The 27412-nt window shown below is 39.6% G+C and overlaps 1 protein-coding gene across 3 annotated transcripts in view; it reads left to right on the forward strand.

Annotated features, from left to right (window-relative positions):
- LOC133630163 (collagen alpha-1(X) chain-like) overlaps positions 1-27412 on the forward strand; it is a 182596-nt gene that overhangs the window by 75341 nt on the left and 79843 nt on the right. For all 3 annotated transcript variants that reach the window (XM_062021560.1, XM_062021562.1, XM_062021561.1), the window contains exon 9: positions 16100-16153. In XM_062021560.1, the coding sequence (XP_061877544.1) occupies positions 16100-16153 (54 nt within the window). The remainder of the gene's footprint in view (positions 1-16099; positions 16154-27412) is intronic.

A 27412-nucleotide genomic window follows, 5' to 3' on the forward strand; every position in this document is an offset into this window, starting at 1 on the left:
CGCATGATTTGTGGACAATAAATCATTTCCTTACCTGCATCTTGCCTGTGGCGTTCCGTCTGCAACGTCTGCAACGATCCACGCAGTACCACACGACCGCGTCGTGAAAGTTTCGATACTGAAGTGTTTCACAAATGCATTTTTTTGCATTTAGAGGTCACACACTGAACCGCAGGGCGGCAATGCAACTAGGGCAGATGGATCATCTTGCAGGTCCCTTCCTGGCAACACAGGCCGACCCGCAGGCTCGGAAAGACCCCCACGCCCAAACAATGTTGAGGGGGCCGTAAGACTCCGATCGGCCGGCAGGGGGTGAGCGAGGCGGCACCACCGGGTCGTCTCGCGGGTCCCTTCCCGGCAACCGACCCGCAGGCTCGAAGAGACCCACATGCCCGAACAGTAATGTCAAGGGGGCGATAAGGATGTTGCCTTTAAGCAATCACCCGCTGCCTTCGTCTTCTGGATCACGGCAACAGCAATGGCAGCAATATCTTCCTCAAAGCGGAGTCTCGCGGGATGAGATTTTACGAGAATTACGGCTCATGATGCAAAACACCCTTTAATGCAGGGGTGTCAAACTCAAATACAGAGTGGGCCAAAATTTAAAACTGAACAAAGCCGCGGGCCAAGGTTGAACAAATTAACCTTTTTGATAGGGACCCAAACAAGTTTTGCATTAAATATTGAACAAGCAAGGCTTATATAACTTTATAGTAACATGCAAAATCGAGTTTCAAATAATAATAATAATTAAAAAATATCATTGGCATATCAAATACAATTTAAATAAAAATTGAATGCCTCTTTTCTATTTGCAGCCTTCTGAGGCAAATATCAACATGAAGTTTTTCCACAGGCTAATACATTTGAAAATAAAATAATGAATAAACCAACCATTCTGAACTTTAAACTGCTCAGTTTGCAACACACTGATCTAATCTGATGTGCCCAAACCAGATACCTGCCATCTTTTCTTGGATGCTAGTTCATTAATGTCGGGGCTCAGGCTTTGAGCTGAGGCAACCTTCATTATCGAACTAAGGTGTTCATCAGTCATTATATCTCGTATTCCACAGTCTTGGGGGCGTGCCTTACAGGCACTGCTTTTAACGTCCTCTACGAGCTGTCGTCACATCCGCTTTTCATCCCTTCTACCAACGTGCCGGCCCAGTCACAAGATATGAGCGGCTTCTGTACGCACACAAACGTGAATGCAATGCATACTTGATCAACAGCGATACAGTTTACACTGAGAGTAGCCGTATAAGCAACTTTAACATTGTTAGAAATATACGCCACACTGTGAATCCACACCAAACAAGAATGACAAACACATTTCGGGAGAACATCCGCACCGTAACACAACATAAACACAACAGAACAAATACCCAGAACCCTTTGCAGCACTAACTCTTCCGGGACGCTACAAAATACACCCCCCCGCTACCACCAAATACAAAAAATTATCAAAAATAACACATTTTGATTACTTTTCAATTTGTATTCGTTTTTAAATGTTGAAATGACTAATAAAAACAATATTAATAAAAACAAAGGCTAAGTATTAGTTTACAAGTGGTGCTAAGTATGTGGCATTAGTCCATTTAATTCCGTTCTTGTAATGTTTTTATTTTTTTATTTTATTGTAGCGTATCAGTTGTTATTCCACAAATATTGAATACATTAATTATTTATATTTGTATATTTTACCAATGTATTTATTAGTCATTGTCTTGTTTTTCAAAAATTGCGTGGGTGCAGCTTGGTGGTAGCAGTTTCATGGTCACATAGCATGTGTGTATTGACACAAGCGTTGCGTTGCAGTTACCGTAGCAACACAAACGCAACCCCGGTGCACCCTCTTCTGCGGCCCGACGCTTTTAAAAGGTTAAAGAGATAAGTTAATTTATGTTAACAACCCGAGGGGGTTTCTAGGAGTGCAGTGCTTAATGACTGGAGCATCATTACTGGCACAGAGAGTTTGGCCACCATCCTCTATTCTCCCGCACAAACGTCCACTGGGTCCAGGGTTTATCCAGGACAGAACTGGCGAGCTAAGTCTGTTTGCAAATCCTGCTTTTGTCTGCAATTATAATCAGGAGACGACATAAACATGACTGATGCCACCTAAGTTGTCAGACACGTCCTTAAGGAACATCCTCACCTTATAAAGCTGATCTGACCTGATGAATACGTAGGTAGCATGTCAATTGTCCAATCTATGCAACAGTGTTCCAATTTACTGCTGGAAAACTGCATGGAGGTCATCATGACATCTGCATACTTAATCTTGTTACGCCTTTGCAAGCGAGTGTGTGGGTAGAAAGCGGCAATGTTCTGATCTGAAGCCTTACAGTATGTGGAGTTTGTTTACAAAGGCAGAGCAGAGTCAACTAGACAAAAAGACTGAACATATTCACAGGAATCTAGTAATTATAAAATGTAGTGCAATTTCTAAAGTCAAACTACTTTTTCTTCGAATATATAATGTAATAACCAACACTTTAAAATGTGTTAAATAATTATCTTATAAAGCTGTGTGCTTAAAGGCCTACTGAAACCCACTACTACCGACCACGCAGTCTGATAGTTTATATATCAATGATGAAATCTTAACATTGCAACACATGCCAATACGGCCGGGTTAACTTATAAAGTGCAATTTTAAATTTCCCGGGAAACTTCCGGCTGAAAACGTCTATGTATGATGACGTTTGCGCGTGACGTCAATGGTTGTATCCCAATACAAACAGCTCTGTTTTCATCGCAAAATTCCACAGTATTCTGGACATCTGTGTTGGTGAATCTTTTGCAATTTGTTCAATTAACAATGGAGACTGCAAAGAAGAAAGCTGTAGGTGGGATCGGTGTATTAGCGGCCGGCTGCAGCAACACAACCAGGAGGACTTTGAGTTGGATAGCAGACGCGCTACCGTGACTACAGCTTTGGCTTCCAAACATTTGATCGCTTGCCCGTACGTGCGTGGCGCTATGTGCATGTCACGTACGTAACTTTGGGGAAATATATGTTTCTTGCCGACTCTGATGGCGGCCGGGGTGTCGTCGAAAGCTACAACGCCAGCTGCTGCGCCACTGTCCTCACCTTGACTTCCTCCGTCTCCGGGCCGCCGACCGCATCGATGATCGGGTGAAGTCCTTCGTTGCGCCGTCGATCGCTGGAATGCAGGTGAGCACGGGTGTTGATGAGGAGATGAGAGCTGGCGTAGGTGGAGAGCTAATGTTTTTAGCATAGCTCTGTCGAGGTCCCGTAGCTAAGTTAGCTTCAATGGCGTCGTTAGCAACAGCATTGCTAGGCTTCGCCAGGCGGTACAGCATTAACCGTGTGGTTACAGGTCCAGAGTTTGGTAGTATTGTTGATCTTCTGTCTATCCTTCCAGTCAGGGGCTTATTTTGTCTGTTTCTATCCGCAGTTAAGCACGATGCTATCACGTTAGCTCCGTAGCTAAAGTGCTTCGCCGATGTATTGTCGTGGAGATAAAAGTCACTGTGAATGTCCATTTCGCGTTCTCGACTCTCATTTTCAAGAGGATATAGTATCCGAGGTGGTTTAAAATACAAATCCGTGATCCACAATAGAAAAAGGAGAGAGTGTGGGATCCAATGAGCCCTTGTACCTAAGTTACGGTCAGAGGGAAAAAAGATCCGTCCTGCACTGCACTCTAGTCCTTCACTCTCACGTTTCTTATCCACGAATCTTTCATCCTGGCTCAAATTAATGGGGTAATCGTCGCTTTCTCGGTCCGAATCGCTCTCGCTGGTGACGGCCATCTTTGAAAACAATGGGGAAATGTGAGGAGCCCTTCAACCTGTGACGTCACGCTACTTCCGGTACAGGCAAGGCTTTTTTTTATCAGCGACCAAAAGTTGCGAACTTTATCGTCGATGTTCTCTACTAAATTCTTTCAGCAAAAATATGGCAATATCGCGAAATTATCAAGTATGACACATAGAATGGATCTGCTATCCCCGTTTAAATAAAAAAAATTCATTTCAGTAGGCTTTTAAAACTCATGAACTCATAAGTGAACCAGTGAAGTTGGCGCATTGTGTAAATCGTAAATGTAAACAAAATACAATGATTTGCAAATTATTTTCAACCTATATTCAATTGAATGGACTGCAAAGACAAGATACTTAACATTCGAACTGGAAAACGTTATTTTTTGCAAATATTAGCTCATTTGGAATTTCATGCCTGCAACATGCACGGTGGGACAGGGGTTAGTGCATGTGCCTCACAATACGAAGGTCCAGTAGTCCTGAGTTCAATCCCGGGCTCGGGATCTTTCTATGTGGAGTTTGCATGTTCTCCCCGTGACTGCGTGGGTTCCCTCCGGGTACTCCGGCTTCCTCCCACCTCCAAAAACATGCACCTGGGGATAGGTTGATTGGCAACACTAAATTGGCCCTAGTGTGTGAATGTGAGTGTGAACGCTGTCTATCTGTGTTGGCCCTGTGATGAGGTGGCGACTTGTCCAGGGTGTACCCCGCCTTCTGTCCGAATGCAGCTGAGATAGGTTGCAGCACCCCCCGCGACCCCAAGAGGGGCAGGCGGTAGAAAATGGATGGATGGATGCCTGCAACATGTTTCAAAAAAGCCTGACTGAGACTGAGAAAGATGAGGAATGCTCATCAAACACTTATTTGGAACATCCCACAGGTGAACAGGCTAATTGGGAACAGGTGGGTGCCATGATTGGGTATAAAAGCAGCTTCCATGAAATGCTCAGTCATTCACAAACAAGGATGGAGCGAGGGTCACCACTTTGTCAACAGATGCCTGAGCAACTTGTCGAACAGTTTAAGAACAACATTTCTCAACGAGCTATTGCAAGGAATTTAGGGATTTCACCATCTACGCTCCGTAATATAAAGTTAAAGTTAAAGTACCAATGATTGTCACACACACACTACGTGTGGTGAACCTCTGCATTCGACCCATCCCCTTGTTCACCCCCTGGGAGGTGAGGGGAGCAGTGAGCAGCTGCAGTAGCCGTGCCCGGGAATCCTTTTGGTGATTTAACCCCCAATTCCAACCCTTGATGCTGAGTGCCAAGCTGGGAGGGTCCCATTTTTATAGTCTTTGGTATGACTCGGCCGGGGTTTGAACTCACGACCTACCGATCTCAGGGCTGACACTCTAACCACAAGGCCACTGAGCGGGTTATATCATCAAAAGGTTCAGAGAATCTGGAGAAGTCACTCCACGTAAGCGATGATATTACGGACCTTTGATCCTTCAGGCGGTACTGCATCAAGCGACATCAGTGTGTAAAGGATATCACCACATGGGCTCAGGAACACTTCAGAAAACCACTGTCAGTAACTACAGTTGGTCGCTACATCTGTAAGTGCAAGTTAAAACTCTACCATGCAAAGCGAGAGCCATTTATCAACAACACCCAGAAATGCAGCCGGCTTCGCTGGGCCCGAGCTCATCTAAGATGGACTGATACAAAGTGGAAAAGTGTTCTGTGGTCTGACAAGTCCACATTTCAAATTGTTTTTGTAAACTGTGGACGTCGTGTCCTCCGTAACAAAGAGGAAAAGAACCATCCGGATTGTTATAGGCGCAAAGTTCAAAAGCCAGCATCTGTGATGGTATGGGGGTGTATTAGTGCCCAAGATATGGGTAACTTACACATCTGTTAAGGCACCATTAATGCTGAAAGGTACATACAGGTTTTGGAGCAACATATGTTGCCATCCAAGCAACGTTATCATGGACGCCCCTGCTTATTTCAGCAAGACAATGCCAAGCCACGTATTACAACAGCGTGGCTTCATAGTAAAAGAGTGCAGGTACTAGACTGGCCTGCCTGTAGTCCAGACCTGTCTCCCATTGAAAATGTGTGGCGCAATATGAAGCGTAAAATACCACAACGGAGACCCCCGGACTGTTGAACAACTTAAGCTGTACATCAAGCAAGAATGGGAAAGAATTCCACCTGAAAAGCTTAAAAAATGTGTCTCCTCAGTTCCCAAACGTTTACTGAGTGTTGTTAAAAGGAAAGGCCAAGTAACACTGTGGTAAAAATGCCCCTGTGCCAACATTTTTGCAATGTGTTGCTGCCATTAAATTCTAAGTTAATGATTATTTGTAAAAAAAAACAAAAGTTTCTCAGTTCGAACATAAATATCTTGTCTTTGCAGTCTATTCAATTGAATATAAGTTGAAAAGGATTTTGAAATCATTGTATTCTGTTCTTATTTACGATTTACACAACGTGCCAACTTTACTGGTTGTGGGTTTTGTATTTAGAAGTGGTTGTCATGTGACGTTTAGTCCCTAAAATAGCAGTGTCAGCCAAGCTAGCTCATTGTTATGGTTACATGTGGCACCTGGCGGCACGACCCCAAGATGCAGAGATTGCAGACGATGTGCAGGTTAAAAAATGTTATTTTAATGGTGGAATACACAGGTAGCTTGGTCAAGGCCGGGAACCGCGGTGAGCCACAACAAGAACAAATACAGAACAGGTCAAAATCTTTTAGCGTGGAAAAAGGCAAACAATGTGGTCGAGTAACAATGAACCAACACTGCTGTTAGTAACACTAATTAGTATTCAGAGACAGGTGAGACTCTTCACTAATCAGGAGCAGGTGGGGACCAAGTGCTCTTACAGAGTCGAAGCTAACCGCAAGTGAAGCAAAACAGGAAGAGTACTTAACAAAATAAGATCACTGGAAAGAAAATAAAGGGAACTAAGGAAAACAAATACCGCAAAACGGTCATGCAGAATGTGATACCTCTTTCCAAAAGTGTTTTTTTTTTAACCATTTATGCTCATTTAAATCTATGCTATACATCTTTGTCTAGGATTTACTTTCTGTTTTGGCGAAGAATTGTGAGGTTTGCCACCTTTCGATGAAGTATAGGTCGGGTTAACGCGACCTGAGCGGATACATATCTAATTTATATCTACATACGAAAGAGGCCTGGGTCGAGTTTGAATTCAATCTGGATTGTACTGTTCACACTGGCATAAAAATTCTCATGTATGGGAAAAAAGTTGGTAATTGCACTGTCGACATTGACATTGAAAAATCAGATACATGCAGATAACTCACTGTGCGTAGCGCCCCGAGATACGTGGGGGGCATGTTTTGCGAGAATAAGTGCATGTAAAAGGTCAAATCATGAATGAGGGTGCTGAATTTAAAATTTCCCTTGATACTCCCATTGCCCGTGTGGCACGCATCGTTAATGCTCGGAATGAATCCCGGCCAGTGATGTGTCAGAAAGATAGACATATTCATGATTTATTTTTGTTAAATTTGATATTTTGCACAGGGAAAATAAATTATTGAACCATTTATTTCCTATGAATCGCAAAACACAGATAGACAGACAACCTTCACACTTACATTCACACACTAGGGCCAATTCAGTGTTGCCAATCAACCTATGCACAAGGTGCATGTCTTTGGATGTATATATATATATATATATATATATATATATATATATATATATATATATATATATATATATATATATATATATACACATACACACACGTGTATATATATATATATATATATATATATATATATATATATATATATATATATATATATATATATATATACACTACCGTTCAAAAGTTTGGGGTCACCCAAACAATTTTGTGGAATAGCCTTCATTTCTAAGAACAAGAATAGACTGTCGAGTTTCAGATGAAAGTTCTCTTTTTCTGGCCATTTTGAGCGTTTAATTGACCCCACAAATGTGATGATCCAGAAACTCAATCTGCTCAAAGGAAAGTCAGTTTTGTAGCCTCCATAACGAGCTAAACTGTTTTCAGATGTGTGAACATGATTGCACAAGGGTTTTCTAATCATCAATTAGCCTTCTGAGCCAATGAGCAAACACATTGTACCATTAGAACACTGGAGTGATAGTTGCTGGAAATGGGCCTCTATACACCTATGTAGATATTGCACCAAAAACCAGACTTTTGCAGCTAGAATAGTCATTTACCACATTAGCAATGTATAGAGTGTATTTCTTTAAAGTTAAGACTAGTTTAAAGTTATCTTCATTGAAAAGTACAGTGCTTTTCCTTCAAAAATAAGGACATTTCAATGTGACCCCAAACTTTTGAACGGTAGTATATATATATATATATATATATATATATATATATATATATATATATATATTAGGGGTGTGGGAAAAAATCAATTCGAATTCGAATCGCGTTTCTCACGTTGTGCGATTCAGAATCGATTCTCATTTTTAAAAAATCGATTTTTTTATTTTTATTAATTAAATTTTTTTATTTTTATTTTTTATTTTTTATTTTTTAAATAATCCAACAAAACAATACACAGCAATACCATAACAATGCAATCCAATTCCAAAACCAAACCCGACCCAGCAACACTCAGAACTGTAATAAACAGAGCAATTGAGAGGAGACACAAACACGACACAGAACAAACCAAAAGTAGTGAAACAAAAATGATTATTATCAACAACAGTATCAATATTAGTTACAATTTCAACATAGCAGTGATTAAAAATCCCTCATTGACATTATCATTAGACATGTATAAAAAAATAAAATAAATGAACAATAGTGTCACAGTGGCTTACACTTGCATCGCATCTCATAAGCTTGACAACACACTGTGTCCAATATTTTCACAAAGATAAAATAAGTCATATTTTTGGTTCATTTAATAGTTAAAACAAATATACAATATTGCAATCAGTTGATAAAACATTGTCCTTTACAATTATAACATCTTTTTACAAAAATCTACTACTCTGCTTGCATGTCAGCAGACTGGGGTAGATCCTGCTGAAATCCTATGTATTGAATGAATAGAGAATCGTTTTGAATCGGGGAAAAATCTTTTTTGAATCGAGAATCGTGTTGAGTTGAAAAAAAAAGAAAAAGATTTTGAATCGAACCGTGACCCCAAGAATCGATATTGAATCGAATCGTGGGACACCCAACGATTCACAGCCCTAATATACACACATATACATACATACATACTGTATATACACACACATTTAAGTGTCAGGTTTAGCTATGTAAGGACCTTGGTATTACTTGTTCCACTTGAACATAGTGTTTGTTATTTTGGGATAGCTGAAGTAAAAAGACCCAATAACAAATCAAATCCACAGCTTCAAGCTGGGCTCTCAAAACAACACAGCACTTGCTTGCATATGCAAAGACATTGTGTGAGTGTGTGTGTTTGTGTGTGTGTGCGCATGCGTCAGAATGCAAATAGAGATGTGCATGACTTTTTAATGTGTGTGTGTGTGTGTGAGTGTGTCTGTGCCTACGCCAGAATGCAAATGGTGATGTGCATGACTTTTTAATGTGTGTGTGTGTTTGTGTGTGTTTGTGTGTGTGGACCTGAGCCATCTCATTTCTCTCCCAGTGCCTCCTGACTAAGCCGTCATGCTCTCTGTCACATTGAGCCCAGAGCACAGTGTGTCTCTTTCATGCAGCTCCCTCCTTCCTCTCATCCTCTCCCCTTCACGACATTCCCTCTCCTTCTCCTGTCCCTTCTTTCTCCTCCGCAGACCTCGGGGGACTGCCGGCGGAGGTCAGCCCCGACTGTCCCGAGGTCTGTGTGTTTCAAGGTTTTAATGACCTGTTATTGTACTGTTGGCTTTTCTCGGTCTACTTTAATTTCACCCCATCACTTCCTGTTCCCGTTATCTTGGACCAAACCTCATTTGACTCGTTTGTAAATGTTACTTGTCTCGTAAAGCCAGTTATGTGCACGCCTGATAAGCAGTTGTCAACATAGACAAAATAAAAAACGAAACCAGCTCTTTTGGCGTTGTGACTTTGGCCACCAACATAAGGCGAATGAGTGATAAGAAAGGATGTTTGTGTGTTTGTTTGTTGACAAGGTTTTTTGACATTTCTATAAATCTTATTCATACATTTGTGTTCTTGTATGTTATTTTATATTCTTATCTAACATGGCTGCTTTCCAAACAAAAAAAGTCCACAACGTAGGGTTGTACGTTATACCGGTATTAGTATAGTACAGGGGTGTCCAAAGTGCGGCCCGAGGGCCATTTGCGGCCCGCAGGTAATTTTTTAACGGCACATTCTAAAAATACGATAAAAAAAATAAAAAACAACATAAAAAGTGGTATAAAAGAGCAAACAGGTGAAATGTAACAAGAAAATGTTGCATTATTTACTCTAATAACACAAAGCTGCCATGCAGGCTGTTTCTTTCTTTGAAAAATAATAATGAATCAAAATCAATGTCATTATGAATTATTGACCTATTCAAGGCTCCATTTACTTCACCTTAAATATTCCACTTTGAGATATTTTGGGGGGGAAATGTTGCATATTATTTGGTTGCCATTTAAAAAACTAAGTTTTTTAAAGAAGGGCCTAAAACGAACAAACAAAAAACATAAACAACAATAAAACTTATAATTGACGGATAGATCTGAAGTTGATCTTGAGACTATTGTGGTAAAAGTTTAAAAAAATGTTGGATTTATTTTTTTAAACTTTACTGAGCAGTACCCTTTCGGATCCCCAATAATTTTAGTGGGACTTTTTTTTTTTAAGTGTCATTGCTCAAAAAAATAATGAATTAAAATCAATGTTGTTATGAGTTATTGACATTTTTAAGACTCCAATGATTATATAATCTCAAATATTCCACTTAAAAATTTTATTGGGGGAAAATATTGCATATTTTGTGTTTTTTTCCATAAAAAAACACGGTTTTCCTTGACTTAAATGGCATACAACTTAAATCTTTAAAAGCGTTATATTGACAGATAGACCTAATGTTGATCTCGAGATTTAAAGGCCTACTGAAACCCACTACTACCGACCACGCAGTCTGATAGTTTATATATCAATGTTGAAATCTTAACATTGCAACACATGCCAATACGGCCGGGTTAACTTATAAAGTGCAATTTTAAATTTCCCGCTAAACTTCCGGTTGAAAACTCCTTTGGATGATGACGTATGCGCGTGACGCAGCCAGTGAAACAGGAGTATCGGTAGCCCATTGAAGCCAATACAAAATAGCTCTGTTTTCATTTCATAATTCCACAGTATTCTGGACATCTGTGTTGGTGAATCTTTTGCAATTTGTTTAATGAACAATGGAGACTGCAAAAAAGAAAGTTGTAGGTGGGATCGGTGTATTTGCGGCTGGCTGTAGCAACACAACAAGGAGGACTTACTTGAATAGCAGACGCGCTAGCCGACGCTAGCCGACGCTAGCCGCCAACCGCATCTGTGATCGGGTGAAGTCCTTCGTCGCGCCGTCGATCGCTGGAACGCAGGTGAGCACGGGTGTTGATGAGCAGATGAGGGCTGGCTGGCGTAGGTGGAGCGCTAATGTTTTTATCATAGCTCTGTGAGGTCCGGTTGCTAAGTTGCTAAGTTAGCTTCAGCGTCGTTAGCAACAGCATTGTTAAGCTTTGCCAGGCTGAGAATTATTAACCGTGTAGTTACATGTTCATGGTTTAATAGTATTGTTGATCTTCTGTTTGTCCTTCCAGTCAGGGATTTATTTATTTTGTTTCTATCTGCATTTGAGCCAGATGCTATCACGTTAGCTCAGTAGCTAAAGAGCTTCGCTGATGTATTGTCGTGGAGATAAAAGTCACTGTGAATGTCCATTTCGTGTTCTCGACTCTCATTTTCAAGAGGATATAGTATCCGAGGTGGTTTAAAATACAAATCCGTGATCCACAATAGAAAAAGGAGAGTGTGTGGAATTCAATGAGCCAGCTTGTACCTAAGTTACGGTCAGAGCGAAAAAAGATATGTCTTTCACTGCATTCTAGTCCGTCACTCTAACGTTCCGTATCCACGAATCTTTCATCCTCGCTCAAATTAATGGGGTAATCGTCGCTTTCTCGGTCCGAATCGTTCTAGCTGCGTTGAAAACAATAGGAAAATATGAGGAGGCGAACAACTGACTACGTCACGCTACTTCCGGTAGGGGCAAGGCTTTTTTTTTATCAGAGACCAAAAGTTGCGAACTTTATCGTCGTTGTTCTATGCTAAATCCTTTCAGCAAAAATATGGGAATATCGCGAAATGATCAAGTATGACACATAGAATGGATCTGCTATCCCCGTTTGAATAAAAAAAAAAAATGTCAGTAGGCCTTTAAACTTTGAATAATAATAATAATAATAATACTAAATAATGACACATTTTTAATATTTTTTTGGACCAAAACCTTTTGGGGTCCCCGGGATCAAGTCTGAGTGGAGGCCTAAATGTATCTTTTTTATACATATATTGTATTGGTTTTTAAAATAAAAAATACCAAAATGGCCCCCGCTTGCTTAGATTTTTCAGTGTGCGGCCCTCAGTGGAAAAAGTTTGGACATCCCTGGTATAGTACCACAATACTCATTAAGTTCAAGTTAAAGTACCAATGATTGTCACACACACATTAGGTGTGGCAAAATCATTCTCTGCATTTGACCCATCACCCTTGATCACCCCCTGGGAGGTGAGGGGAGCAGTGAGCAGCAGCGGTGGCCGCGCCCGGTAATCATTTTTGGTGATTTAACCCCCAATTCCAACCCTTGATGCTGAGTGCCAAGCAGGGAGGTAATGGGTCCCATTTTTATAGTCTTTGGTATGACTAAAATTATATTCGGTACTATACCGCCTCTAAAAAGTACCGGTCCCCCAAGACGTGTCATGCAGACGAGCATGTTTGGCAGTGCACAATCATGGAGTACTTACAAGCAGACACAGTGTGTAGACAGAAAAGGGAGAACGGACGGATTTTGGCTTAATAACTAAAGATAAAGGTGAAACTATAACACTGTAACGCCCTCAGGAAGAGGTGCTTTAAGACATGGCTAGTAAGCAAGCGGCTAATATCTATCCGCAGTGTTGTAATTACTTTTAAGTCACTAATCCTTGTCTCCATGGCGACTGCTACAGTACAGTTATTTCAAGTATCGTCCCTGTAGAGCGAGTGATGGCTACAAATGTTTCACTACACACCACAGCACCCAGGACTCATAATATTGGATGTGTTTAATCTGGTCTACAGTTACCAACGTAGAGACAAGATTTCAATATGTCCGTTTAGTAACCATTCAGACGTTCATCTTACCTTTGAACACACTACACGCATGTGGTTGCAGGGCATTCTTAGTCAACAGCCATACATGTCAAACTAAGGGTGACCGTATAAACAACGCCAACACTGTCATAAATATGTGCCATATAGTGAAACCACACTAAACAACAATGACAAACACATTTTGGGAGAATATTTGAACTGCAACACAACATAAACACTACAGAACAAATTCCCAGAATTCCCTGCAGCACCAACTCTTCCAGGACACTACAATATAAACAAACGCCATTGGTGGATCTACACCTAACATCCACTTTAAAGGCCTACTGAAATAAAATGTTTTTATTTAAACGGGGATAGCAGATCCATTCTATGTGTCATACTTGATCATTTCGCGATATTGCCATATTTTTGCTGAAAGGATTTAGTAGAGAACATCGACGATAAAGTTCGCAACTTTTGGTCGCTGATAAAAAAAGCCTTGCCTGTACCGGAAGTAGCGTGACGTCGCAGGTTGAAAGGCTCCTCACATTTACCCATTGTATACAATGCAGCAAGAGCGATTCGGACCGAGAAAGCGACGATTACCCCATTAATTTCAGCTAGGATGAAAGATTTGTGGATAAGGAACGTGAGAGTGAAGGACAAGAGTGCAGTGCAGGACGTATCTTTTTTCGCTCTGACCGTAACTTAGGTACAAGGGCTCATTGGATTCCACACTCTCTCCTTTTTCTTTTGTGTATCACAGATTTGTATTTTAAACCACCTCGGATACTATATCCTCTTGAAAATGAGAGTCGAGAACGTGAAATGGACATTCACAGTGACATTTATCTCCTCGACAATACATCGGCGAAGCACTTTAGCTACGGAGCTAACGTGATAGCATCGGGCTTAACTGCAGATAGAAACAAAATAAATAAACCCCTGACTGGAAGGATAGACAGAAAATCAACAATACTATTAAACCATGGACCTGTAACTACACGGTTAATGCTTTCCAGCCTGGCGAAGCTTAACAATGCTGTTGCTAACGACGCCATTGAAGCTAACTTAGCAACGGGACCTCACAGAGCTATGCTAAAAACATTAGCTATCCACCTACGCCAGCCAGCCCTCATCTGCTCATCAACACCCGTGCTCACCTGCGTTCCAGCGATCGACGGAGTGACGAAGGACTTCACCCGATCATCCGTACGGTCGGCGGCTAGCGTCGGATAGCGCCGGATAGCGCGTCTGCTATCCAAGTCAAAGTCCTCCTGGTTGTGTTGCTGCAGCCAGCCGCTAATACACCGATCCCACCTACAACTTTCTTCTTTGCAGTCTCCATTGTTCATTAAACAAATTGCAAAAGATTCACCAACACAGATGTCCAGAATACTGTGGAATTTTGCGATGAAAACCGGGCTTTTTGTATTGGATACAATGGTGTCCGAATACTTCCGTTTCAACGATTGACGTCACGCGCATACGTCATCATACATAGACGTTTTCAACCGGAAGTTTAGCGGGAAATTTAAAATTGCACTTTATAAATTAACCCGGCCGTATTGGCATGTGTTGCAATGTTAAGATTTCATCATTGATGTATAAACTATCAGACTGCGTCGTCGGTAGTAGTGGGTTTCAGTAGGCCTTTAATGATACGTAGTACAATAGCGTATCTAGTCGATACTACTATGATTACATCCTTTTTTTTAGCATCACAAAATCTTCTTTCGTTTTTTTTAAATGTATATTATGTTTAATAACTCAGGAAATATGCCCCTAGACACATGATGACTTTAAATATGACCAATGTCTGATTCTGTAACTACTTGGTATCGGATCGATACCTAAATGTGTGGTATCATCTAAAACTAATGTGAAGTATCGAACAACAAAAGAATAAGTGATTATTACATTTTAACAGAAGTGTAGATAGAACATGTTAAAACAGAAAATAACCAGATATTAACAGTTAATGAAGAAGTAGATTAATAATGTATTTTCTACCACTTGTCCTTAATAATTTTAACAAAATAATAGAATGAGAAATGACACAATATGTTACTGCATATGTCAGCAGACTAATTCGAAGTCTTTGTTTGTTTACTTACTACTAAAAGACAAGTTAAGTTGTCATGTATGTTCAATATTTTATTTAAGGACAAACTTGCAATAAGAAACATATGCTTAATGTATCCAAGATTTTTTGTTAAAATAAAGCCAATAATAAACATTTTTGTGGTACCCTTTATTTTAAAAAATACAGAAAAGTACAGAAAACAAAAATATATTGGTATCGGTACAACACTACCACAATTTTATTAAGTAGAACAAGAGTGGTAAACCATTTGATTTGCGGGTTCCAGTGTGTGTTAAATCACAGTTTAATAACAGGCAAAATCAAAAAGCAGAATTTAATTTCACAGATTTTTACTGAAAAGTTCAACCTAAATGTACACGAATGAAGCATTTTGGATTTACAATTTCAACTATGAACGTTAAAACATTAAACACTCATAGAATATTACTTCTTTGCAAAACTTTCTCATACAAAGGTTGCTTCTTTGACCCTTTGACATTTTATAAGCCGCAGGGTTCAAAGCGTAAGGAAAAAAGTAGCGGCTTATAGTACGGAAAATAGAGGACCTACCAGTTGTTTACATTATAATCTACTAACATATTTTACTGTGTGGATCAAAGCCTCGTCTTCTGGGAGCTGCTAACTTAGACTACCGTAATTACTCATTCAGCATATCCCTGGAAAGTACAGAGCCTCTCGTTTCACAAAACGTCTGAATATTTTTAGATGCGCAAATAATTCAAGACTTACGGTCCTTTCAAAATTGCATTATGATTTGGAATAGTTGAGTTGAAAAGCTTAATGAGGCCTAGTTGGTCTGCAGGTCATAGTTCACCAGTGCCTGAAGCACCACATTCAGTTTCTTAATGCAAAGCAAAATGTATTTTCTGTCTTTCTTCACATAGTTCAAATGTTGTGTGTGTTTTCCAGGGTGACTGTGGTGATGCAGGGGTTAATGCTCGTCTCGCTTCACCAAGCCAGAAGGTGAGATAATCAGATTATATTTGTTTTTGTTGTTTGTCTTCTCCATCTGCAAGTACCTGGTCTATAAGGTAATGTTGTGTGGGCGATACTGAAAACGTTGGTATCAATCAGGTACCAAGTCAATACGGGGCCACTACTGCTCATAGTGATATTGATACTTCCTAGTTGACATGTATTTATATATTTATTTATCCACGATAAGGCATTTAAGAACAGATTTTTATTATCACTGCTCACCTTGCACTGCAAAAACTGAAATCTAAGTAACATTAAATATCTCAAATAAGGGTGATATTTGCTTATTTTCTGTCTGATGTGATAATTCTTCTCACTAGGCAAGGCAAGGCAAGGCAACTTTATTTGTATAGCGCTTTTCATACACAAGGCAGACTCAAAGTGCTTCACAGACAACAAAGTGAAATGAAAGAAAATAAAAGCAAAATTAAAATGCAGACAATAAAAATAAAAACAGTGCAGACGTTAAAAGTTAAAAGATTAAAAGATTTAGCTGAAAGCTAAGGTGAACATAAAAGTCTTCAGTCTAGTTTTAAAAGTAGTGAGAGTTGGGGAGAGTCTGACATCTTCAGGAAGTTTATTCCAGCTATGTGTTGCATAGTGACTGAATGATGATCTCCCTTGATTTGAGTTTACTCTTGGAACCGCTAACAGATTGGTCTCAGAAGATCTTAGTGATCTAGAGGGCGTATATAGTGGGAGCATATCAGTGATATACTTGGGCCCTAGACCATGTAGTGATTTATATGTGAGCAGGAGGATTTTGAAATCTATTCTCTGATGTACAGGGAGCCAATGTAAGGATTTAAGAATTGGTGTAATGTGCTCACATTTTTTGGTCTTTGTTAGAACTCTAGCAGCAGCGTTCTGAACAAGCTGTAGCTGCCTGACAGTTTTTTTGGGAAGACCTGCAAGGAGACCATTACAATAGTCTAGCCTACTGGTAATAAAGGCATGTACAAGTTTTTCTAAGTCTTGAGCTGACATGAGCCCTCTAAGTCTTTTTACATTTTTGAGGTGATAGTAGGCCGATTTTGTTACTGATTTGATGTGACTGTCGAAATGTAAATCAGAATCTAAAATAACCCCAAGATTTCTGGCTTTATTTGAGGTTTTCAGGGACAGTGATTGAAGGTGTTGGATGACTTTAAACCTTTCTTTTTTAGCACCAAAAACAATTATCTCAGTTTTATCTTCATTTAGTTGTAGGAAATTTTGGCACATCCAGTGTTTGACTTGCTCAATGCACTGGCACAGAAGATCTATGGGGCGATAGTCATTTGGTGATAGCGCTACATAGATTTGGGTGTCATCGGCATAGCAATGATGGTCAATGTTATTATTTTGCATGATTTGTCCTAGTGGGAGCATATAGATGTTAAATAAAGTCGGCCCCAAGATTGAACCTTGGGGGACTCCACACGTTACGTTGGTTGGTTCTGATACAAAGTCACCAATGGAAACAAAATAGTTCCTATCTTGTAGATATGACTTGAACCAGCTTAAAACTGTGCCTGAGATCCCCACCCAGTTTTCCAACCTGTCCAAAAGTATTGAGTGGTCGACAGTGTCAAATGCAGCACTGAGGTCCAAAAGCATTAATACTGAAGTTTTGCCAGTCTGTGTTTAGACGGATGTCATTTATAACTTTAAGAAGGGCCGTCTCTGTGCTATGAAGAGGTCGAAATCCTGACTGGAAGTTGTTGTGGCAGCCAGTAGAAGCCAAGAAGTGATTTAGTTGTTGGAGGACAACTTTCTCAATTATTTTACTTATGAATGGTAGATTTGAAATTGGTCTGTAGTTGTTGATAACAGAGGCATCTAGGCTCTGCTTTTTTAGAAGAGGTTTAATGACTGCAGTTTTGAAAGCCTTCGGGAAATTGCCCGATTTAATAGAATTATTAACTATTTGCAAGATGTCTGTTGATAGGCAGTCAAAAACATTCTTAAAGAAGTTGGTAGGTAAAACATCAAGGCAGCAGGTGGATGACTTTAGAGCTGTCACCGTTTCCACTAGAGTTTTAGAGTCTATGGCATTAAAGCTTGCCATCATTGCTGTGTTACTTTTGCCTAAATGGGGTGGTGATCCAACTTTTTTACTTGAGATATTGATGGTGCGTCTGATGCCTTCAATTTTATCAGTATAAAAGAATGCAAAGTCATTGCATTTCTGCGTGGAATGGAGTTCGGCTGGTATTTGTGTTGGGGGTTTAGTCAGTCTGTCAACGATTGTGAATAGGGTTTTGGCCTTATTTGTGTTGCTGTTTATGATATTGGAGAAGAATGTTTCTCTAGCACTTTTTAAGACTAAATTGTAGGCCTGGAGGCTCTCTTTATAGATGTCATGGTGAATATGAAGTTTTGTATTCCGCCAGATTCGTTCAGCCTTCCTGCACTCTCTTCTCTGGGCTGTTACAGCAGCAGATTTTCTCCAGGGTGCCTTTTGCTTGCCAGAAATCGTTTTAACTGTAACAGGTGCAATGATATCTATGATATTCACAATTTTGGAATTAAAGTTGCTTACAAGATCATCAGCATGACATGGGTTTAGAGGTGGTAGTGAGGAGATGGCGTTTTTAAAGAGGACATTAGCATGTTCATTTATGTACCGCTTTTTGACATTCTTTGATTCTGTTTGTGTGTCCGGAATTACAGAAATATTAAAGAAAACACAGAAATGATCAGACAATGAAGGATCAATCACAAGAACATCAGAAACATTGAGACCTTTTGTGATAATCAGGTCCAGGGTGTGTCCCTTATAATGTGTAGCCTCTTTCACATGTTGAGACAGTTCAAATGTGTCTAAAATAGTAAAAAGTTCTTTTGCGCCCTTGTCATTTAAATCGTCAATATGAAAATTAAAATCACCAGTTATAACCAGGCAGTCAAAGTCAGTGGAGATGCTAGACAATAGTTCAGTAAAATCATCAAAAAAATTTGCAGAATATTTAGGTGGCCTGTAGATAATTAACAAGAGAATTTTGGGAGAGCATTTCAACACAGCACACAGGTATTCACTAAGCAGATTTTATGTTAGTGTTTTACTTGTTTTAAGTGTTTTGGTCCTAAATTATCTCAGTAAGATATAACAGCTTGCTGCTGAGATTTTATGACCTATATTGAGTAAAACATGCTTGAAACTAGAACATCAACTGTTGCAAAGCTGTGTCATTAACACTCACAAGTATAAAACTACTTTTTTAAAGTAATGCATTCTTACTTCAAGCATGAAAAAAAAATCATGATGCCGAGCGCATATCATTATGTCAAGATAATGGCACTAGCATTTACTTAATTTAAGAATATTTTTCAACATATTGAGCAAAAAGGTCTCTTTTGTTTCTACCAAGAAAAGTGCACTTGTTATTAGTGAGAATATACTTATTTTAAGGTATTTTTGGGTTCATTGAGGTTAGCTAATTTTACTTATTTTGGAAAGTCTTGACAAGCCGAATTTTCTTGTTCTATTGGCAGATAATTTTGCTTAGTTCAAATAAAATACCCCTAATTTTTGTACTTTTTTTTCTTGTTTTTGAACACTGACTTTTTGCAGTGTGCAAAGAGGGCAGCATTTACATGTTAGACACGTTGAAGTGTGATGATAATCTCTTATTGTCTCTCGTTTACCAAAAGAAAATAATTGCTATAGATCGCTCTCAACAGTTCACGGATGTTTCGGAACATAAATGAATGTTTAAGATGGACGAACACTTTTCAAGCATAAACCAAACACAAAGAATGTCTGCAACTTGTGGACCATAGATAAATAAAGAAGCCTCTGTGTTGTTTATTTCTGTAATAATTATTCATATTATTAGTTATATACAGTAATTTGTCAATAAGCTTTGAGTATGTGCATTTGCTGCCATCTAATGTCCACTTTTAAGTCTGTGCGGAATAAAACGAGTATAACATCAATACTGTATTTTTTTAAAATCCTGTGACTTTTGAGGTTTCAAGAAACACCTAAAACATTGATGACAAATGAATAAAATCGCATGTTGATTCCATGTTATTGAAAATAAAAAGAATAAGCCTCAAAACATCTTAACATCCGCCGCAACTCTCGAAAAAAGCTGCGGTGAAATCAGGTTTTCACAAAATCCTGGAGGGACTGATATTTAATTTAGTAATTCAGGACTGTGATGTTATCAAATCCAATAATGGTACACTTCAATGCAGGCCTGGCCCTAACCAATCTGGCGCCCTAGGCAAGATTTTAGGTGGCGCCCCCCCACATCGGCAGTGAAGTGTATATACTCACAAGAAACTGAATAGCTTTGTCTTTGACCTTTTTTTTTACTTAAAGAAAGCAAATTAACATATTATATGAGAATGTTATGTTATGATTATCTTTAACCGAATCACAGCAGTGCTCAAATTAAAAAACAGCATTCCCTCTCATGTGATATTGCTTAATTAACATTAATGATGTGCACTTTAACAACTAGGCTTACAACTATACCTAATATTTAAAGGGGTGGAAAAGTGACTATTACCTGCAGGGCAAACATTAGCTAACCAGAAGGCAATAACAATGTAAACAAAAAACACCTGCTTAAAAGATCTAATACAAATGTCCCTGAGGAATGTAAGGTGGGAGTACTGTAATTACCTAACGTTACATTATTATTTTCCATAACAATTTAGCCCCCTCCACAATATTAACCCGACGTTAAAACAGAACTAGCTATTTATTGATTAGCAATTGCCGAATCATGTAACATTAGCTTAATGCTAAAAAGCCAGGTTACTATCACATTCTGTAACAGACAAATAATTTCATGTAGGCTAACGTTACCTACCTGCTACCTCTGTCTTTTTCTCGTTTCTCCTCTTCTTTTCTCTTTTTTCTTCCCTGGGCACCTGACAGTTTTGGCCGTTTTGACATCTTGTGTTGATTTTTTGATGTGGTGACGTCCAAAAAGAGTCATGATACGGGAAGGGAGGGGGCGCACCGTGCGGGGGGAGGGGGGAGGCGTAATGTTGTAACAAATAATATTTCTATTAAATAGGCTTTACTTTGCATTTTAATTAACGTGGGATTATTTTTTGTATTTAGAAATAATAGTACCAACTTTTTTTTTTTTTTTTCTCCAACATTTGTGGCACTGGCGTGGCGCCCCCTGATGGACGGCGCCCTTAGCATTTGCCTATACGGCCTATGCCACGGGCCGGCCCTGCTTCAATGCAATGCAGTTAATCATTCCTTGCATGTTCGAAAAAGCCAAAAGCGACAAAAGTGCATCATAAAATTGTGTCTGGAAAAAAAAATGTGGACCAACATTATAGACTCTGAATAAGCAATTTTCATTGACATGATTCTCAGTCTGTCTGCCCAGCTGCTGTTTAAATATTTAAGTAAATGGTAAATCACAGTGAGTCTGCAAATAATCCGTTTTTTTTAACTAACAGCATCAGCAAAGCTACTCACACTTTATTCATAGCAAAATTATCACATGCAGTTTTATACTTTTTTAATTGACTTTTTATCGCAACATTTGGGTCACAAGCAGTGATTTCAATGATGCTCATTTCGGTCCTCACTCGGAGCAAAACATTGAGTATTGTGCATTCTAATTTGATTCTAATGTGCTGAAATGAATATTTTACATCCGATCTTTCAAAGTGAAACCAAGCTCTCGGTTTTCTCTGCAAATATCTGCTGGTAAGTTATTCTTTGTTGAACATAAGATGAAAAAGGATTGGAGACTCCTGATTTACTTCACAAAAATATGTAAATAAATAATCAATTATCAGTACTAGGGGCATGGGTGTCAGCCAATTTCCGTGAACAAGTACGTGATCGGCCAATGCCGATTAAGTCATTTCAATGCCGATCACAAAAGCCGATCCCCTCTGGCTGATACTTTATTTATTTTTGGTCCCCTGGCTGATAGGCAGCTAAATATGGCTCTCCATGCACAGTATGGCGCCGCTCCATTAAATTAAAAATCACCATCTCCATTCAAGAAATAAACTATATTTCTCACAAGTATTATTATCACTGGACGACGAGGCCAAACATGTTACACACCAGTAAGAACAAGCAGGAACAAACATGAAGGCGTGCTAATGGCTAAACTAGCCGCTAAGCTAGCTGTAAACAACAAGAAGAAATAAATGCCCTGAGACTTCAGTGCAGGCAGGCTGAGCGTGAATGGAAGAAATGTGGACTTCATGTGTCATTGGGCATGTTAAGGGACAGTCTTGCCACATATCACAAAACTGTGAAAGAAGCAAAAAACTAAATATTTATCTAACATCATCACCAGCAATAGTCACGCCCAAAAGTTCTACTCTATTATTTAGGATAGGGATAGGATAGGACTTTATTGTCATTGCACAAGTACAACAAAACTTTGTTTTCAGCACAAACCCGTTCAAGATTAGACAAACAAACAGTGTACAGCAGGCCTGGGCATTTATTTTGACTCGGGGGCCACATTTAGAGAAAAAAACGTGTCTGGGGGCCGGTATATATATCTATCTATGTATATATATTGTATATACACTACCGTTCAAAAGTTTGGGGTCACATTGAAATGTCCTTATTTTTGAAGGAAAAGCACTGTACTTTTCAATGAAGATAACTTTAAACTAGTCTTAACTTTAAAGAAATACACTCTATACATTGCTAATGTGGTAAATGACTATTCTAGCTGCAAATGTCTGGTTTTTGGTGCAATATCTACATAGGTGTATAGAGGCCCATTTCCAGCAACTATCACTCCAGTGTTCTAATGGTACAATGTGTTTGCTCATTGGCTCAGAAGGCTAATTAAAGATTAGAAAACCCTTGTGCAATCATGTTCACACATCTGAAAACAGTTTAGCTCGTTACAGAAGCTACAAAACTGGCCTTCCTTTGAGCAGATTGAGTTTCTGGAGCATCACATTTGTGGGATCAATTAAACGCTCAAAATGGCCAGAAAAAGAGAACTTTCATCTGAAACTCGACAGTCTATTCTTGTTCTTAGAAATGAAGGCTGTTCCACAAAATTGTTTGGGTGACCCCAAACTTTTGAACGGTAGTGTATATATATAAATATGCGCACGCGCACACACACACACACACACACACACACACACACACACACACACACACACACACACACACACACACACACACACACACACACACACACACACACACACACACACACACACACACACACACACACACAAGCTGTGAAAATGTGTTGTACAGTATGTGTGTTTGGGTCCTAACACTAATACAAAACCTCACAATAATGTCTGATTGAAAGCTAAAAACATTATGACAGACCGCCTTAAAAAACGGGATGGAATTTTACATTTTCTACTTAATGAGACACCCAGAAAGTTCATGACAATAATGTGGGATTTACAATATTAACTATAAAGCATAAAACCCTGAATATTGACAACATATGAACGTCGATCCTCTTTTACTTCTCACACCCCTTCTCGATCTACATTTGCAATCAAGCGAAATAAAACAAAAGTGCAACAAACACGGCGAAATATGAACGTGAAGAATAAAAAAAGACACCTACAATCTGATATATCAGTTTTATTGCAAAACTTTGTTGTAAAAATCCCCCTCCACATATGTCCCTGACACCCACATTTCAGGCTCTAGAAACACTCTGTGGAAACGCTCCCCACCCACACTGCTTGGTGCCTCGTGGCTTACATTAACAATAATTAGATGACCATATTAACTAATTAGATGACCATAGTAACTAATTAAATGACCATAGTAACTAATTAGATGACCATAGTAACTAGTATATAATGCAAAAGCGCAGATTCCAACCATTGAAATACTTTGTATAGTTGAAGACTTACGGTTATTAGAAAACATCACTGCACATCATAATGGCAGATACACTTTACATCTTAAAGATGTACAGATATTATTTGGGAATGCCCGGCGGGCCAGATTGAAAAGCTCAACGGGCCGCATGTGGCCTTAGTTTGCCCAGGTCTGGTCTGGTGTACAGGGTTACAGAACAGGAAAGCCGATGGGTCGCCACGAGGCGCCGCGTAAAAGATAAGAAAAAGGTAAAACGCTGGGGAAGAAGATGAGTAAAAAAATACAATCTACACTGGACTCCTAACGGGGCCTAGTCTGGAGTGGGAAAAAAACTCCATGCCATGCACACATAAACATGTTACATTTAATCACGACAACTCGCAACAGAGGGGCGGGGAGTTGGGGCCATGGAGGGCGACTGCTGCTATGAAGCGTTGCCAGCCGTCCATCACCCCGAGGGGAATCAAGCGGTGGTGAAGGCGTGGGGTGGGGGAGGAGGTGTGTGTGTGTATATGCCCATTGTCTTGGGTGTGTCGATGTAATGTTCATAGGCTGGGGCCGTTCTGCATGCAAGCAAAAGTTTGACTCCAGGTGTCGTTGTTGAGGGAGGGAGGTCAAAAGCGTAATGATGATTTTAGTGCTGTACCTGAGCACACGCGTGATGCATTTCAACAGGTTTTCATTAATAATGTCCTGTCTGTCAGGGAATCCATCCTAAAGGTCCCAACAACTGCTCTACTTAGTCCTCCTGTACAGCCCTTTTTTTTTTTTTTTAGAATTTTGAATCAATTTCCATTTTTAATTTAAAAAACAAGCCAGCAACTAAACCCCACTAGCTGTCCTCTAGATCAGACCTGGGCAAAATACGGCCCATTAAGATTTTCAATTCATAATTGTTTTAGACCTTTAACATCAAAACTGTCACCGCCATTATGATGTGCAGTGCTGTTTTTAAATGACCGTAAATCTTGACCTATAGAAAGTATTTCAATGGTCGAAATCTGTGCTTTTGGGTGTTATACGAGTTATTACGGTAATCTACGTCACAGCAGCTCAGACCAGGAACAAAGCAGAGTGGGCGGGGTTTGTTTTCGTAACAGCCAGAAACAGATGCGGATGCACATTTTTACGTGATAATATATCATATTGTAGGTGTTTATTACACTTTGCATTCATATTTTGCTGTTTTTTTACATTTGAACCGTTGAGGAGCTGGTCTGAGAAGTAAAAGAGGAGCGATGTTCATATGTTGTTAATATTCAGTGTTTTATTGTTCATATTGTAAATCCCACTTTCTTTCTTTTTTAATGTACATTTTCGGTGTCCCATTCAGTAAAAAACTGTAAAATTCCATTCCGTTTTTTTGAGGTGGTCTGTCATAACGTTTCTAGACCTCCATCGGACATTGTGACTTTTGGTATTAGTGTTCCTGGACCCAAACTCACATACTGTACAGCAGGTTTTTACAGCTAAATGTGAATATACAAACGCATAAATAACCAACTGAGAACGTGCCTGGTATGTTAACGTACAAACCCTGTTTCCATATGAGTTGGGAAATTGTGTTAGATGTAAATATAAACAGAATACAATGATTTGCAAATCCTTTTCAACCCATATTCAGTTGAATATGCTACAAAGACAAGATATTTGATGTTCAAACTCATAAACTTAATTTTTTTTTGCAAATAATAATTAACTTAGAATTTCATGGCTGCAACACGTGCCAAAGTAGTTGGGAAAGGGCATGTTCACCACTGTGTTACATGGCCTTTCCTTTTAACAACACTCAGTAAACATTTGGGAACTGAGGAGACACATTTTTTAAGCTTCTCAGGTGGAATTCTTTCCCATTCTTGCTTGATGTACAGCTTAAGTTGTTCAACAGTCCGGGGGTCTCCGTTGTGGTATTTTAGGCTTCATAATGTGCCACACATTTTCAATGGGAGACAGGTCTGGACTACAGGAAGGCCAGTCTAGTACCCGCACTCTTTTACCATGAAGCCACGTTGATGTAACACATGGCTTGGCATTGTCTTGCTGAAATAAGCAGGGGCGTCCATGGTAACGTTGCTTGGATGGCAACATATGTTGCTCCAAAACCTATATGTACCTTTCAGCATTAATGGCGCCTTCACAGATGTGTAAGTTACCCATGTCTTGGGCACTAATACACCCCCATACCATCACAGATGCTGGCTTTTCAACTTTGTGCCTATAACAATCCGGATGGTTCTTTTCCTCTTTGATCCGGAGGACACAACGTCCACAGTTTCCAAAAACAATTTGAAATGTGGACTCGTCAGACCACAGAACACTTTTCTACGTTGTATCAGTCCATCTTAGATGAGCTCAGGCCCAGCAAAGCCGACGGCGTTTCTGGGTGTTGTTGATAAACGGTTTTCGCCTTGCATAGGAGAGTTTTAACTTGCACTTACAGATGTAGCGACCAACTGTAGTTACAGACAGTGGGTTTCTGAAGTGTTCTTGAGCCCATGTGTTGATATCCTTTTCACACTGATGTCGCTTGTTGATGCAGTACAGCCTGAGGGATCGAAGGTCACGGGCTCAGCTGCTTACGTGCAGTGATTTCTCCAGATTCTGTGAACCCTTTGATGATATTAAGGACCGTAGATGGTGAAATTCCTAAATTCCTTGCAATAGCTGGTTGAGAAAGGTTTTTCTTAAACTGTTCAACAATTTGCTCACGCATTTGTTGACAAAGTGGTGACCCTCGCCCCATCCTTGTTTGTGAATGACTGAGCATTTCATGGAATCTACTTTTATACCCAACCATGGCACCCACCTGTTCCCAATTTGCCTGTTCACCTGTGGGATGTTCCAAATAAGTGTTTGATGAGCATTCCTCAACTTTAACAGTATTTATTGCCACCTTTCCCAACTTCTTTGTCACGTGTTGCTGGCATCAAATTCTAAAGTTAATGATTATTTGCAAAAAAAAAAAATGTTGTCTTTGTAGCATATTCAACTGAATATGGGTTGAAAATGATTTGCAAATCATTGTATTCCGTTTATATTTACATCTAACACAATTTCCCAACTCATATGGAAACGGGGTTTGTATAATTTATACACCTTGGCCCCCAGACACATTTTTTTCTCTCAATGTGGCCCCCAGCTCTGCTCTAGATATTATACCTGCTAAAATAATGCTGGAGGTTATGGACACCCTTGGTCCAAGCCTTGTTCTCCTTATTAACAGCTGCTTCGGGCTGGGTTTGGTCCCCACTGCCGTAAAGCATGCTGTAGTCAGACCACTTCTAAAAAAGCATAACCCCGACCCATCCATTCTATCCAACTTTCGTCCAAGATCATGGAAAAACTTGTCCTCGCACAACTTCAGCCATATCTGTCCCTCAACGATATTGCTAACAAGTTTCAATCAGGATTCAAGAGCGACCACAGAACTTTCCTCCAGA

This window comes from Entelurus aequoreus, linkage group LG15 (assembly GCF_033978785.1).
Source record: "Entelurus aequoreus isolate RoL-2023_Sb linkage group LG15, RoL_Eaeq_v1.1, whole genome shotgun sequence".
Lineage (NCBI taxonomy): Eukaryota > Metazoa > Chordata > Actinopteri > Syngnathiformes > Syngnathidae > Entelurus > Entelurus aequoreus.